Source organism: Acanthaster planci, linkage group LG06, assembly GCF_054643075.1.
Source record: "Acanthaster planci isolate LZ-2023a linkage group LG06, COTS_SCS, whole genome shotgun sequence".
Taxonomy (NCBI): domain Eukaryota; kingdom Metazoa; phylum Echinodermata; class Asteroidea; order Valvatida; family Acanthasteridae; genus Acanthaster; species Acanthaster planci.
Genome location: NC_141782.1, coordinates 17,853,816 through 17,870,732, shown reverse-complemented (window position 1 = coordinate 17,870,732; position 16,917 = coordinate 17,853,816). Strand labels below are relative to the sequence as shown.

The 16,917-nt window shown below is 42.9% G+C and overlaps 1 protein-coding gene across 9 annotated transcripts in view; it reads right to left on the bottom strand.

The window, feature by feature from the left end:
- LOC110982174 (uncharacterized) overlaps positions 1 to 16,917 on the bottom strand; it is a 54,155-nt gene that overhangs the window by 18,341 nt on the left and 18,897 nt on the right. For 4 of the 9 annotated variants that reach the window (XM_087138076.1, XM_087138075.1, XM_087138078.1 and 1 more), the window contains 6 exons: positions 13,428 to 13,650; positions 11,680 to 11,820; positions 7,756 to 8,051; positions 4,410 to 4,850; positions 3,575 to 3,802; positions 2,117 to 2,279 (listed from right to left, as the gene is read on the bottom strand). In XM_087138076.1, coding sequence (XP_086994202.1) covers positions 2,117 to 2,279; positions 3,575 to 3,802; positions 4,410 to 4,850; positions 7,756 to 8,051; positions 11,680 to 11,820; positions 13,428 to 13,650 — 1,492 coding nt within the window. Of the gene's footprint in view, positions 1 to 2,116; positions 2,280 to 3,574; positions 3,803 to 4,409; positions 4,851 to 5,267; positions 5,679 to 7,755; positions 8,052 to 11,679; positions 11,821 to 13,427; positions 13,651 to 16,917 lie in introns of those variants that run through there. The other 5 variants (XM_087138077.1, XM_087138081.1, XM_087138079.1 and 2 more) reach the window with 4 other exon arrangements.

Below are 16,917 nucleotides of genomic sequence, written 5' to 3'. Positions count from 1 at the left end.
CGGCTAAGTTTAGCGGCGAAAAAAATCCAAAACAGGTACTGTGAATCACCCGTGCTGGGAGATGGGATATGCGATAGGTATGGAGGAAACTCCATTCTTTGCTCCTACTGTCCACCACAGGAGATGAACAGCCCGAGGGGAATCAAAAGGGGCTTTGCTGATATTTCCTGAATTGCAAGCCAGCATACCCCGAGGACTCGCTATCTTAATGTAATTAAGATGCCTAGTTTGTTGAGTGCAATCCTGGATTATCCAAATTGGAAAGGCTGTTGCCATTTTAAGACAATTTGTGCATTTTTTCCCTTAATAGGTTGAAAGACATGGGGGGGCTTGCATTACTATTTGCTTACATAAAACAATGTTGCTCAGTACAAGAGATGCGAATGGTTGTAATTTGACAGACTCCTTTCTCAAATGTTTCATCGCATAATGTCACATTTTTGCAAATCCCGGTTGGAGCTATCACACGAAAATCTCTTGTTCTTATCAGTCTGGTATTGAGCCAAGTCTATACGTGTGTGAGGGTACAAGTTTCACATAAAAAGCAGAAAAAAAAATAATAATGCTTGTTCCAGAAAGCAAAATAAAATTTGACAATGCACAGCTTTTATACAGAAGTTCAAAGTACAGTAGTTCTCAAATTTCATTTTAATAAATTTGCAAAGTAAACAGATGCGGATTGAAGTACATGTGGGCAATTCCAGAAACAAGGGGTCCATTTTTTTGTGTGTGTCCCTGTCACATCTGACATATGATTTTGTAAGTTCAGAACAAATTTTTCAATTTCCAAGAGTGATGAAGTAATGCAAATTACCTGCCAAACAAATAGTAATAGTCTGAAATCAATTCTGGTGATATTTCCATGTCAAACAAAAAAGGTCAGATGTACAAGTAACTGGGACACAAAAATGTTCCACTTTCGGACTCCTAATTTCTGGAATTACCCATGTACAAAGATTGATGATCTGAATGAAGTCATGGACATCATCCAGTGATGACTGGCTAAACAGCATCCGGAATACTGGCCAGTGGGAAACAACTGGGCAGCAGAAAAAAACTAGAAGTGCAGACTGGGCAATTAATGCGGAAACCAGGCTGACTGGCCACGCACTCAGGAAAGACAAAAGCGGCATCACCGCGACAGTCTTCGACAAGGTATCCTCAGGGGAAGAGAAAACAGAGGGAGGCCTACAAACGGCTGGAGGAGATGATCAGTAGAAGCAGAAATGAAGGAGCCTGGAGGCACTTGGAAGGGACTAGACAAGACGGCTCGGAACAGTGTCTGATGCCAGTCCCATGTGGACAATCAACATTGTATGTCAAGCGGCAGGCAGAAGTGCTTAAGGCTGGGGCATCCACTGATGAAAGCCCAGTATCAGCCTCACATAAACCAGCGCCCTCTGAGTTCCCCAGAAATCCGAAAACCAAATTCTGTGACTTTTCTAGGACTTTCCAAGACCAAATATGACAATATCCATGACACTTGACACCATTTTGCAGAGAAAAGTTGTTTGGTATTATGAACTGGCAGACTGCCAAAGCCGCTACTACAGACTGACAGGGATAGCCTCTAAATTTATCTTTATCTGGTTCGTAAGTGACTTCGTCACAAAGGCGGACGCCCCAAGATTCGCAGGCTCCCATTGGACGATCGCAGAAGTTGCACGTGAACTTCCGGTTCCATGGTTCCGCATAAACGGCGATCAATGCATGTAACCATATGTGCAGTGCATATGTGCAGTGGGCGTGGTTTAATCTGAAGTGACGTCACACTTACGAACCGGATACCCTTATCAAATCAAAAGTGGCCCATTAAAACTAACCCTTGCATGATCTTGATTTCCATGACTTCTCCATTACTTCTCTCCTCTGATAACAGGATTTCAGGACATCCCATTTTCCCTGACTTTTTCCATGACTTTCTAATACAGCTTTTTCCCCAGGATTATCCATGACTGTGGGAACCCTGTCTTTTGAAGGGGTGGAAGTAGGATGAGATTCTTGGCTTATCCTTTTCACTGTCGACTTTCTCATCAGAGCCTTAACATTCAACTGTTTACAGAAAAAGTACCTTACAGCGCTGTACTAAACATGATGAAATCTTTTGAAAACTTACGCATTTTCTGCTGCACTAGGTAACATGCAGACAAAGTTGGGATAGAAGTCCCGGTTGGACAGAGCTGGTGACTCAACTCCATAGCTGATTACCACAGTCCTGAAGAGGGCAGCAATCGGTGCAATGATTTTACAGTCCTCTGAGTGCATTGGACCAATCACCCCTACAACAGCAAGTCATGTGACAGTCTATCACAAAAACACTCAATGAAACTTACACCTATCCACTAAAAAAACAAACACTGATGAAAGCATGCACCCATTTGTATATCTGTACTCCATACTCATTGTTGTAATAAGATATTTTGTGACTGAAAAATGCAGTGGATCACAGGTGCATAAGGCATGAGGTACCATGTGTTAGGCATGTAAGCTCCTCATCATTAACATCTGACTTATAAGAACATTTTCCTTGGTGGCACGAGGCGGAATAGAAGTCACAAAGCCACTTATGATTCATAGGCACTACTGGGCTCATGAATTTCACAGCTGGGTGGGACAGTCCTGGGAATAATGCAGCAGCACTGCTCGTGGGAGCAGATAGACCGGGCGCCACATATGTTGCAACTTCTGTAGTCATCCGCAGCGATTGCCCTTAATTGAGTGAGGAGGAAATTGGGTTTTTCTGTTCAAACGAATCCACAGGACATCGGGTGGTACTATACAGACAATGGCTTGTGTCAAGGGAGCAGGGAATGGGCGTCAACCCAACGGATTACTTGGGGCGAGGGGACTACTACTGTTGATGTTTATCATTTCCTGGGTATTCACCAGACGATGCTACAGGTGTGGCCGGGGGGTGTTTCGGGGCATGCGGAGGAGGGAATGGAAACTGCCCCTGCACCTGTGACCCCCTTTCACCTCAGGTCAATGTGGACGGAGGGTCAGCATGAAATAAAGAGAATCTGAAAGCGTTCTTACACGTGCTAATGTTCTGTTTCTGCAAAAACTAATGACACTGACTGTGATAAATGTAATGCCAGGCTAGGACATCAAAGCAACATCCTTGAAATCCATACATGAAAGTTAAGTTCCAACAGGCTGAGGCCTAGGTTGTGTCCGAAATGGGCTTCCAGAACTACAGATAACGTCTCCTGTCAGCACGTTGCTACATATTTCCAACAGAGTCAAGACCTAAACATACACGTACCTCTTAACAACAGATTCAGATGTTGCCCCAGCAATTGCCCACGTACACAAGGACAACTTTCCACACCTAAGTTTTTTTAAGTCAAAAAAGTTCTAGAACCCAGAATTCATGAGACTTGAGTTATTTTCTCACAAAACATATTTTATGTTTTTAGTGTATGCTTTGGTATTTCATTGGAAGTTAAGTATTCTTAACACTACAACAATATGTATACTTTGCTGTGGATGACAGGAAACTTTTCACTTGCTCATTCTGCAAGTTTCAAACCTGACTTTGTTTTTGGAGCACTGTGAAAAGATCCTCCCTAACCTGTGAGTGGTTTGGTGTTATCCTTCTGGAGCCTGAGGTAGGACGCCACAGCATCACTACCATCTGAGCCATCCACCACCAGTTCCAACTCGTGGGTGGTCAAGACGCTGCTGTCAGTATTCACCGCCTCCACGGCCAGCTTGGCTCCGATCCCAATGCCACTGAAGGCTGGTATGTGGTCTGGAAACAGACCACCGAGGTAGATCTTCTTCCTCGGGTTCAGCTGATCTGTTGAGGAAGTGAAACAGGTTTCAATGTAATGAAAGCCACAGGGATATTTCTTGATGAAAGTGATCATACTGGGCAACGCGGGTACTCTGCTTTCCAGTTTTTGAGCTTTGTGAATTGCAAGCAAATTCTGAGATATTCACAGCTTCACTGCATCGTTTCAGTAAACCTTGTCTGGTGTAAGGGATGACCCTCTGGTTAACTCTCTGTTTGTACCCAAAGGGAAATCAGTGTTTGCAAGTTGGCAAATTTTGGAACATTTCTGACATGGTTTCCTCGTACTAAATACTGTCAGCAGCTTACATGAACACCTGGCTAAAATGCCTTATCTTTCAGAACTGTCTTTGGATTAAATTGGATGAGAATGGTGTGACATATGAAATGCAGATTCTACTGTGTTGCCTTTAGTATTTGCTGAGTTGTGGATCTTTTGCTTGATTATTGACATCTAGAGGCAAGGTGCAGTGCAGTGGTGTAACTGGAGTACGTTTTCCAGGAGGGCACTCAATACGTTCAGTCACAGTTAAAACACTTAAGGCAGGCAATCATAAGATGTTTCCCACGGGGCCTGTGCCACCCTATAAATGCCACTGGAAAGATGACTTACTTGGTAGCCATCCATTCCAGATGTCCGTGTTGCTCTTCAGCCAGTCACATGCAAAAGCCTCCATGTTGCCGCTGCTATGGTAAAACTTCCGCAGGATCACCTGCATCTCAAAGTCGCTGAAGCTCATCGCAGAGATCATCTCGTCCAGGTCAGGAGCGCCGTGGGCCAGTGGCAGCCATGTCACTTTGCTGACTGGGAGGGTGCGGAAATCGCAGCCCGAATTTGCATCGATTGAGACGCCCTCTACACATGTGGGGAACGAGACCCGGTTGAAGAGTCCGGATGATGTCAAGGCGTGCGGGCTCCAGCTTAAGAAGAGGGTGTGCCGGTGGGTCTGGGAGCGAATGCTTATGTAGCTTTCCAGCTGTGGACCGATCCAGGCCACGACAACCGGGAGACGGAGACTAACGATCTGACCAATCAGCATGTCAAATGAAGTATCTGCAAATGCACAACACAAAAGTTTGATGTAAAAATCTGGGATGTAGATGACACATGTATGCTTTCCTACCTTGAATTTAAGGACTTTGTTTCTGTGAGAGTGGAGTTAATTGAAGTCTCACGCTTTGTAAGAATCAACAGACTGAATGTTTATCATTACTGAACTTCTGCTGGGGTAGAGTTTGTTACAAACATGTACAATACCAGGTTTATTATTACAGCATTTGTTCTCCATCTTCCAGAGCAGCATTTAAACCCCAGAAATCAAGCGCAGGCAAACTTGGTAGTCACGTAAATCGTGCCAACAAAGATCATCTTCAGCATACCCGGAACACTGCCTCGTCTACGTCCATGCACCAGTGGCAGGTTTGGAACCAATATATTCTTTGTTCTTTAGTCAGGCAAATGCACCTTTACCTTTGTTACAATGCACTCCATCCAATGCAGAGAGATTTTAGCGGGCAATTCCTGCATACACGTACATGTCATCCCAGTAACTTCTTATACACCTACACGTACATCTACATGTAAATTCTGCTGATAATGCAACATCCAGAACTGATTGCTCTTTTGGCAATAAAAAAAGGCAATTTCGTAATGAGTTAATTAAACTCCATACTATCGAATTTTTTTCTCTTCACATCCATATTAATTTGTGTAATGTGCTTCACTGCTTAGTAAAAACAGTTCTATTTTACACTTAGACCGCGGGGGCTGCTTATATCAAAACAGACAAAAATACTGCTGTAATCAAGGCTGATATTTATAGATCATGAGTAAACTAGTCGTCAAAGCGAGGTCACCAACCATCCAAGAGCTCAAAAAGCCAAGGTCCAAACTGCCATTGACACAAGTTGGTCACCGCTCATGGGGAGTGGGGTGTAAGGCAATGCGACTGAGCCACTCACGGCAGCCAATCATGGTTTCCGCCATCGATTTCATCGGGAAACAAGACAGCAATGGGACAGCAATCAACACAGGAAGAATCACAATTTTTGTAGTTGATGCAAGTGGACACCTTGGGTGACCTTGCCAGGTTAGCCTGGACACTTAATCCTTATTGGATTGGAACATCGATGGTCCCAGGTTGAGAGCACTTCAAAATGCCTTATTTTTATGAGGCCATGTTACACCCCTCCCCTCCCTTGAAATCAGAAGGTATAAACTCTTCGTACTGAGCAGATAACGGTCAATTAAGATTCTGTACCGGATGCCTTCTCGCTAAAAGTGACTCTTAATCTAGTTGCAGCGTTTGGTATATTCTGATGTCTAATTTAATTTGTTTTCCACGGACTTCTGAGCACAAAAGACCACACTAATCCTCTCAGTGGCACCACAGTGATGACAAGACCAGCTTTGAAGAAGCATGACTTTGTACAGAGATGACAGAAAGGGGTGACGGGGGGCGAACCCAGAATGAAATACTCTGGGGAAACCCTAAGAATCAGATGGGATTTAAATTGTGACCAAATCAAACAAAGTAAGTCGGACACCATCCCAGCTGTTTTTGAGTTACTCCCTTGAACAAATCTTCTACAACAGTAAGGGACAAAACTGTCATGGTTTCCAACTATATAAAATCCCCATTCACCATGATGTCAATCTAAGAGATAAAAATAAGAAGAGCAGCATATGCTCTAATACATGTGGCTCGTGAATCGAGTGAGAGCAGAAGTCGTTAAGACACATTTTGTAAGATCCAAGTATGAATACCAATGCCACTAATTAGAGTTGGAGGAAAGGGTGGAAGTTGAGGAACATTTGATTCCCACTGTACACCTCCCCCCATGTTTTCAGGCTGAGGACCCCTATCAGAAGGCGTCACAAAGTCACAGCATTTCATTCAAATAAAAAATCTATCTTTGCCGTTCACATCCATGTATGAACACTTGTAACAGGTATTTGGGACTTTCCATTGCAACAGAGTACCGAAGTGAATACGTAGCGCGCACAATTAGTAAGTAAAAGGCATTAGCGCGAGAACCAGCGCGTGAACCGACACGCGCGCGTACTCCATTCGTTTGCACTGCACTTTCTGGTTCACAGTGAGGTCACACTTCGGTACTCTATTTCAATTTCATCAATACCGGGTACTGCAGCATGAACTTTTCATTCTTTTGGACCAGTGAAACTTAACTGAAATGGAGACAGGCTCCAGATACATGTCTAGTTTTCACATACTACCCTCCAAGCATGTGCATTTACATGTTCATGTGAACCGGTATATCCATCCACCATTTTTATATACACCATGTAAGTGTTGAAGGACATGCAACAAACAAAGCGGAACCGTAGTCGGCGGTACAATGGGTCTTTCCTCAGCTTAGAGTACATTTCTGGTGGTTTCAGTTCAATTCCAGCGTGTGGTTAGCCGGACTGACTTCTTAAATAGTGACTGCCACTTGCGCCGGTGTTCCATGGGCTGATCATTATCGGGGACTTTCCCTCCAATCCCTGCAGCCAAGACTTCCTGCCTTGTCTCCTCAGAGTGCAGCCCTGATTCCTGAGGGAGGGCAATAACTATCGGAACTAAGCCTTGGAGTCGGAACGGGGCATCTGCAGCTGAGGTACTGCTGATCCATAAAGATGCCCATCTCAACCATCATATCCTCCAACTCAACATGTGGTTTTCCAGGATTCTCATTGACCCCCTGATTGTAAAGCGAAGCACTATGGCTTAAAATAAGCAGTGTTTGACAGCTAAAAATGACAAGGAATATCCCCGTTGTTAAAATGAATTGTATATTGCAAATGGGAGGATTGTTACGAAGGAACTTTGCATGCGAACATGTATACCCACAGAGAGACCATATAGGTGAAGTCTCACCAATGACACAGCATTTTTGTATTGAAAATTATCAGGAACAGCACCTGTCACATTCAGGTGATACTGATCAGCACAAACCTGGGTAACCGGCGACAAGCGTAGAGCATTCTGCCGTTGGCGTGGTGCTGTCCGTGCCCTGGCACACAGGAGGGATGTACATCCCCTGAATGCACTCGGCCCTCTCGCAATAGTATCGGGTCTCCTTGCCCCAAGGCTTCTCGGATTTGATGGTGACCAGGCCCTGCAGCTCACTCAAGGGGATTAGGAGCTTTCGGATCACCGTCTGGGAGTGCAGACTCTTCCAGTGATCGGCAATGATCTGGTGTTGCTCCCACATCTCGGCCACCAATGTCTGGGAGACGAACCACCCATACCTGTCCCATTTGAGTAAAAAAAAAAATTCAGACAAGGGGACAGAAATAATGAGACGTGCACCTTACTGAAGACAAATCAAGCAAGACTTGTTGGCATTTACATTGTAAATCTGAAATTGACTGAATGAGCTTTCAAAACTCTCCAGTAAAATGTGTACAATATGAAATATTTATCCTGAGGCAATTTTACAATAATGGTTGCCTATAGCACACAGCATTCAACTCATTCAATACAAAACCATACAAGCACAAATATGTATGACAAAAGTTAAGACTTCAGAAACTAGCTCACTAGCTCATCCATTCAAAATTCCATCTTTAATTTGCACATATCCCAGCAAAGTGACAAATCCTTCCGTAAAATAGGAGCATTGATTGGAAAATGTCAATCTTCTTCCCTTGGGCCTCTCCACAGTACATTCCTGGTGGTTACATTGTGAATTTATGCACAATGTTAATATCTGGCACTGTGAGTAATAATAATTTATTCAATTTTAATACGGGTGTTTCATAATAGTGCACCTCCAAGAGTTTGGCCAATCACAATGCGCGAAATTTGTCAACCCAATGCGCGTTTGGAAAGGGTCAACAAATTTCACATGTTGTGATTGGCCAACGTGTTACAAACTCTTGGAGGCGCACTATTGTGAATCGCCAGTATTACACCAGCCTGTTTGACAGGACATTAAATCCTAGTTTAAAAAGCAGTGACACTGCCTACACAGTTAACCTTAAAGCAGAAATAACCCTCCCCATTACAAAATCTGATGCAAGACCATTACTGCATAGTTATTTTGGTTTTAAAAAAATGGGGGAGAATTTGTGTCCTGGGCTCAATTTAAAGGCACTGCTTAGCACACGATTTCACGCTTACAGAGGCTCCATGTATTTCATGGAGACTATAAGCAGTAAGCACAGTGAAAGGCATGCTTACGTCGGAGGAAAAATTTGCTTAAACTTAGTGACGTAACAAAAGCAATCCCTACGCGCGCGCAACCATTAGCACAATCACACCAAGCACAGCCATTAAACAGTGCTTAAGGTTAGCAAATCTTTCTGCTGAAGTTAGCACGACTCTTCTACAAACTGTTAAGGGGCTCTGTAAAATTGAGCCCTGATGTGCAAAAATTGTTCCCTTGTTAGCCCATCCTTTACAATTCTGTTTTATACTGGCAAGAAAAAAAAACAGGATGACAGGTTTGATCTAGAATGTCACGCATACCCTTGGGGATTTTTTTGTAATATTTTTTATTAACTACATTACTGGGTGGAAATGACTCTTTATTACTAACTATGTGTGGCTGTCTGATGCACAAGCTGTGGGGACAACTGGCCATGTCAGCTCCTCCAAAAATAACAAGTTTGGCCAAGTGCACTGCTTGATGTGAGTCACAGATTATTACAGCAAAAATGACAAGCAGTTTATTCGGGGCATCATAACTGGAGAAAAGGGCAGTACAAGAACTGAATGACATCAAACTGTAACGCTGAAGATCTAGGAACGATGCTCAGTAGGTTAGCATGCTTCAGTTAGAGCTGATTTGAGTTGAGTGAAACAGCGTCATAAGTATACATTCATTGTGGCATTAAATACTGTCAAAGATTTGTTGCTGGACTTTATTCAGGCTCCAAAAAGTACTACTGTTTCTCTTTCTTTTTCAACTGTCTGCACTGCAAGTTCCCACACATGCAAAATTCTGGAAAAGTTGTATCAGCAGGCATCACAGGCTCTGATCAGTTTACTTTTCATCATCAGAAGTCTTCTTGACACTGCACAACGGACCTCAAGGTGGGAAAACGTTAACTGCCTGGAAGCCACAGAACCTCCTCTAAATTTTCTGCCCCTTTTTATGACCACAGAAGCCCCCCTCCCCCACACCTGACACACACACGAGGAATGACTTTTCACAATGGGCAGAAACAAGGGCATAGTTTGATTCCACTCTTCCAAGAGCAAATTGGGCATTACGATAAACTTTACGGGCAAGGCAAGGAGGGGTCCAAAGCTGATGGGGGACTCAGTCCAGGGTGACGTGAATTGACAAGGGGGACCAACACAGGAACGGAGATACAAGTCACCTGCCAATGGGCTCAGACTCAGACCAAGGGGACCAAAGTGATGGAAGGCATTTTAAGAGATGGCAGGACATGGAAATTAGGTAACGAGGTATGGAGCTGATGTTTCCCTGAATTAACCACAGAGGCATAATACACATTTCCTCCATTTCCCAACCCCTCACACATCTAAGTCAACCTCCAACAACAAAAGCTGTTTTAATACGTACATGCACAGGATGTTCCACCAAGGAACAGCAAAATTTCGTGTTAACGAGATCCAAGTAGCACCTGCTGACTGGAGAAGTCCTTCATTGCACGTACGTGAATTTTTTAAAGTCTTTTGTCAATATCTTACCAGTACATGTAAGTCTTTATTCAATACTGCTATAAACCTTTGCGGATAGGCATCATTTTGGTCGGGTTTCTTGTTTTAGTACAAACCAGTTGGCAGTGTTCCTATCTAGTATTTTAAACAAGCAAAAATCATTTTGGAAGTCTTTCATGACTGGCCAAACTGTGAATGACGGGACAATTAGAATCCGAAGCAATTCACAATTCTGACATGCCAGTTTTTCCACTATTCATCTTAGATTGATGACATACTTCCTTCAGGCATAAAACCAGCTGTAACCTTTTCCAAAGTTATTATTTTTTTTCCAAACACCTGCGTATTATGTTGCTGTGAAGATTTTTTCAGTGACTTATTTCCTGACGCTGCCTCACAAGATCACCTTCAACTCCACAACTCCCGGGGAATATCTTGCAGAGGCCGAGTCTGGGCCTCTTACTCGCCCACAACTGGCCATGTGTCTCTGAATAACTATACTCAATTAGGGATTCATGCAGACTATCAGGGGCATCTGCCCATCGTGTCAAGCCTCAGTTTGGCTGTTAGCATGAGAGGCACACAACTGGAGCAGTAGTCTGACTTCCAAACCCAAAGATTCTGCCTTTGTTTTTCATTTAGTAGAATCTTTTCCTCTAACACCTGCTAATATCAAGCTACCAAAGTGGGAATTTTCACTAAAATCCAAATCAGGAAGTTTTTGAGCCTGTTTTCAGTAAATTTTAATACCTGATATATCTACCTTTTTTTCTGATTTCCTCACATGAATCAAAATTCTGATGGCAACTTTCCTCAAGTTGTTTGTCTTTGCACAACGATTGAAACTTTGGCACAACACAGTAAACAACTAGTATAGGGACCATAAGAAATTATATTTGCATATGAATACTTATACAGCTCAGAAAAACTTGGTGGTTAAATCATGACTTTGCTGGGTTATTTTATCCCACATGCTGTAAGTAATTAGTATTTCAAAATCATCAATGTGCTTATGTCTACACATGTAGGCTTTTGAAATAATTAAATAAAAAAGCAACCACCCATTTTTTTTCTGAGCCGCAGAGTGACTCCCGCATCCACACTATTTCTAGCAGTTATCTGCCGTGAACTTACAGACATTACTGTTTTGAAAGGCAGAGAAACCAGTCTAATGGAGCAGCGGTCCAGAAGTGTCAGTTTTCAAAGACAAGTTTATTAACAAACGGTATTGCCATTGCAACAAACCTCGCTGTGTAGCCCAGAAAACCGTTGACTTTGATGGTTCCCGTCTCTGACCACAGGGCCATCTCCAGCAGGTTGTCCTGCCACACCTCCATGTTGATGGTGGCATTGCTTGCATCGTTGGGAATCCAGATGGCACGACAACTGGGCCAGGGCAGAAAGGGAGATACATTGTTATGCTAATAGCTGTTTATGGTACATTTGCCGATTACATGATCAAAAGCAACGCTGGCCGTTCATACAACATACAATTGAAGTAAGCACAAAGGTCTTTTACTTAATATTTGCCATGTCAAATCTGTCCTATCAGTAACATTGTAGTGCAACCAATGACTTTTTTGCAACTTGAGATGAAAGAGACGTCAGTATCATTTCACTTTGCTCTACCATGATCTTCCCTTTCAAGAATTAATTCCAAGTACAAGAACAAGAAACTGAATAGAACCATGAGTTTAAAATTTATATTGCTGTAATGAAGCAACACAACAGGACGGAATCCAAGATTGTGCGACGGGATTGGCCAAGCTATAAAAATTTGGGTTTTGCTGGTGGAGGTTTGCTAATACACACAAAAACAAAAGGGATTAAAGCAATGATTTCTTTGTTAGGATGATTTTGGGAAGGAAATACCGGCAGGGGATTCTCACTCCAACAACACTTAATAAGTAAACAGCATCGGTCAGATAGAAAGGGATCCAGTTAGGCCCCTCCACACACAATAAAAATCGCCTTTGAAGTAAGGTATGAATGATACCTACTCCTGCTGGAAAACCGTTTTGCCTGAGGGCACTGCAAGATCACAGGACACCCTTTCGTGTCTACTTAAAACAGGGAGTGCTCAATTGAGTGTAGCCAGCAACCTCGTCCAAAACGTTTGAAGTGCTGTAGCACTCCTGGCACCCTGGTCCCCGCAGAGTACCCCTTGTCTCTCTTCTTTGAGCTCTTTTGGGTGACACGGCTAAGAAAGTAAGTCACATCACGTAGTACCGTCCCTGTGAAGTAACTTCACAAGGGCAAACCTGTGATGTGCCTTCACAGCTAAGAAAATGGAATTGGCCTCCTATCGGTTTCTCACATGTCTATGCTTATCAGTGACACGGCACAAAACGCCTGCGAATGGTTCCATATGCCACACGTGTGCATTCACATCTCAAGAGGAGTGGCTCTGTTACCCACAGCGACAGGCCATAATTGGCTGCCTAGACATCGGCAGAATCCTGTTGTTGAATGGCCCAGAAGTTGCAGCTGACAAGCCAATTCACACCCCCCCCCAACAAGCTGGCATTGATTAAATTTGTCTAGCCAAAAAACTCATCCCAGCTTAGTGTATATATTACGGTTGACAAGTCATCAGGTTTCCATGCTTCTACTAATTTTCTCATCACCAATCTGACACAGTAGTTCAGGTTCGACCAATAAAACCTGGTGTCTGAGTGGTGCTTTCTGCATAACTTCATTTATGCTTGTCGTCTTGTGAAATTTGTAATTTTCTGGATGCAAAACCTTGACAATGATGCTATGCCAGACCAAATCAAACCAACCTCAGCTGAGCCCAACCAAGCTAAGCCAAGTCAAGGCAGAGCCAAGTCAAGACAAGCCACTGCAAGCTAAGCTAAATGAAGACTGGTCTAACCGAGCTAAGCTATGCAAAACCAAGACAAGACAAGCAAATGCAACCCAAACCAAGCCACGACAAGCCGAGACAAACCAAGCCAAACCTTTCCCCATCCTGAAAAAAAAAATGTACCAACCTATAATCGTAACATCCAGATATTCTCTGCAGAGCCACTGTGGAGTTGTGGAAGTCAACCTCTGCATTCAAGATCCGTACATCCTGGTAGCCTAAAACCTCCATCGCCAGAGTCTTTATGACATGATTGGTGAAATCCACCGAGGGGTTGACACCAGGCCGGCTGTCAAGAAGAAGGGGTCGGGCCTCATTCTCAATAAAAAGCTGCTGCTTTGGGAAAACTTCTTCAGGAAATCAGAGAAGGAAAGAAGACAGTAAGAAAGCTTATTTCCATCACAAACCTTTGGATCTCTCTAGAACAGAATTTGAAACCAGTGAAGCAACTGAGAAAAAGATCCGGAAAGGCATTGGATGTATGCACCTTGCACCATTGCACTTCTACACAAGTGAAAGTATACAGTGACGTACATGTATATGAGTGGTGAATATTTTGGTACTGAAATTCTCAATGACTGTGAGTAGTGCACATTTTGATAAAAGCATAACTGAATTGGAATCTTATTATGGAGAGCAGAGGTAGCCAAACCTAAAAAGCACAGCTTGCGTCAGTTAATGCCGTAACAAAAAGAAGGCATTACAACAGAGATGAGTCAAAATCATTGGGCAAAGTTATGTTTGAATACATGTACGTACACGAGTAAGATAAAGAAACAAACACTTAGGTACAAGAGAGGATTTAAACATCGGCTTAATGGTGAAATATAAGAGCATGATATTGCAGAAATGTACACACCGAACAAGTAAAGATGAGAACCCGTTCACAATACAATGATTTAGAGGGACCTGGACTTTGTCTGAGATGGCAACGGGAAATTGAATGCGGCAGACAGGGGATGGAGGGGTGGGGCACCTTGTTTGCTTTTGAGAAGTACACCTTCGAGGCGAATCTCTATTCTGGAGGCAAGAGGCATAGACGAGTGCACTGACTCACCTCACAACGGAGGCTTTTTCTTTGAACTACAAGCATATCTGCACCATCACTGGTACAGCTTTTAAAAATCCTTTGAAAGACATGAGCACTGAGTGGTACTATTTATCTCAAGCATTTCTTTCATGAAAAGAGGCTGCATGTCCAAGACTGTGCACATTCCATTGAAAATAGCAGGGAACAATGAGTCATTCACAGAGTGCCTTTTTCCCTGTGTACAGTACATCATACCATAGAGCAAGGACACAGGAGTTTGAGCAGCCCAGGCTAAAACATCTGGCCCTTTCTGGCATGCCTGGTACGTCCATAGCTAGAGCACAGTGAGTGCTTGCTGCGCACCATCTGTTTCACAATCACGGAACCCCTTTGTACCCTATGATCACCACTGCAATTTGTTGCTGCAATCTGCATCCTTAAAACTTTGTGTACTGAAGAGTAGGAGATTGAATATTCATACATTTGTTAGTGCTTGGTAAGATCTCAAAATTCAACATCAAATTTAATGCTTGCGCAGTTGCTTGTGTTACGCCATGTGCCCCATAAGTACATATATATGCAGTTATTGCCCTTAATGAACACTTGAATCTGGAGTTATTTGGGGGATAAATAGCCATGTTGTTTACAAGATTTAAGGTTTTGTTTGAATCGTTTTTATTATGAAATTTGTACAAAAGTGTGATTTACGAGAGATATCACGATCACTCCTTGTGATGAAATAGTGTGTTTTGATCCTCATGAACTTAGCTTTCCAGTTGTAGTCCACATTTTGTTGGCTGGTTTTAGCTAAATTAGTGCCAAGTCTTTGAAAACTGATGTATTGGAGAAAGAAGAATAAAATTCCAAACTTTGGATGGATAATGGGACAATGAATCAAAATAAAAAAGTTTATTCAAGATGGCCAAAGTAGGTCTAACATCAGGGATTTTTCTCTCTCTATTTCCCGGTCACAGCAATAATTTGTATTTAACTGCAAGCAAAACACTGCAAGTATTGCTAGGATGTTACTGGCCCCGCTTGTTCAGGTCAGCTGCAGGCAGCAATCAGGCATTTAGGGAACGTTTTCCATTATTCATCTGACCCGGTGGCGATGATCACAGAGCACTTTGAAGTGCCAGAGTTGCAACTCCTGTGTCCTTCCTCTAAGACTACACTTACATTTGTAGTCTGTGTATCTACATAGGCATCAACTGTAGAAGGGTGGGAAGAGGGGAATCTTTTGCAAAACATTTTAAAATGCTAACCTAATTTCACCTGAAAGGCCTTAAGTAGGCTTCAACGCTTGACAAGCAGATGAAACCTTTCTGCATGTCCGCTTGACAAGCAGATGAAACCTTTCTGCATGTCATGCAAAATACTAAGGCACACCCTTATGGTGTATTGCCTGGGTCGATCCAGTGCACTCACATGCGCCAGTGTTAAGTCCCATCCAAAGGACATGACCCTAACGGAAAAATAAAGGAAGAATGCCTTGAAGCTGGGAGGAATACTTTAAACACAGATCTATAACCAGGCAGAAGCATTTTGCCCCCAAAAGAGGTCAATGGTTTGAACCCAACACTTCCCCAAGTTCACGCTGGTTGTCAAGACCCACTGTTTCAATGCCAGGACTATCCCCGTTGGAAACGACCAAAGGTTACAGCACATCACCCGTACAATTCGGAATGTAGTACTTCTCAATCAACCAATCACGGGTCTCCGTCCCTGCTTCTGCAGGGTGGTGCTGATGACTCCTCTCTTGATCGTTGATCATTCCATCAATCACTGAGGTCTAATCCGTCAATGATCTAAATCAAAAACTGGCCAAGAGTCCGCTCAGACACTTCTCGTCCACCCCCCTCCCCTTTACCCCACTGTGACGGACTGGTGACATGTTAATCCTCTCCCTGGGAATACCGGCTGATTTATAGAGGAAGGAGGTGCCGTGGTCCTGGGGCGCCCGACGGTGGTGAAACAATTGTAAAGAAAGCGTGACCAAACACATGTTCGGGCAATTTTTTTTTAGATGACAATGGAAGAGGTACATTGTACAACGTATACATAAATCAAGGGTGATTGTGTTATTGAAAGCAGCTTGAGTTACTCATCATCTGAGGTACGTTGTTATTATTTTTAATCAGATTTTTGTTGGTATAGTAATTTAAGCTCAAACTAATAAGAAAACAAAATTCTGGTGAATTCCCCAATATCCTCAATCATTCATTTTGAATTCGGTGAACAGTTGGCAAGGTATGAAATAAATTTGAGTGGATACAATTTCCTGATTTCATTTAAAAGTGCATCAAGAACCAATTCAAAGCATGTCAAAAACTGAATTTGAGAGCGTAAATGAAGAAAATCAATGATGAAGTTATGTTTTACACGTAACTTCAAAAAGAAAATCAGCCTATGCCTTCAGGAATTGCTGAAATCTTTCAACTTGCACAATTTGCATCAGACTTTCCCCGAAATGCTCAAATGAGAAGAGGAAATCTGTCTGCACATGTGCTGCACTTTCTTTGACATGCAGACATTTTCTGAACCCTTGGACATTTCCAAGATTTTGGAACTTCTCAGAGGAGTAAAA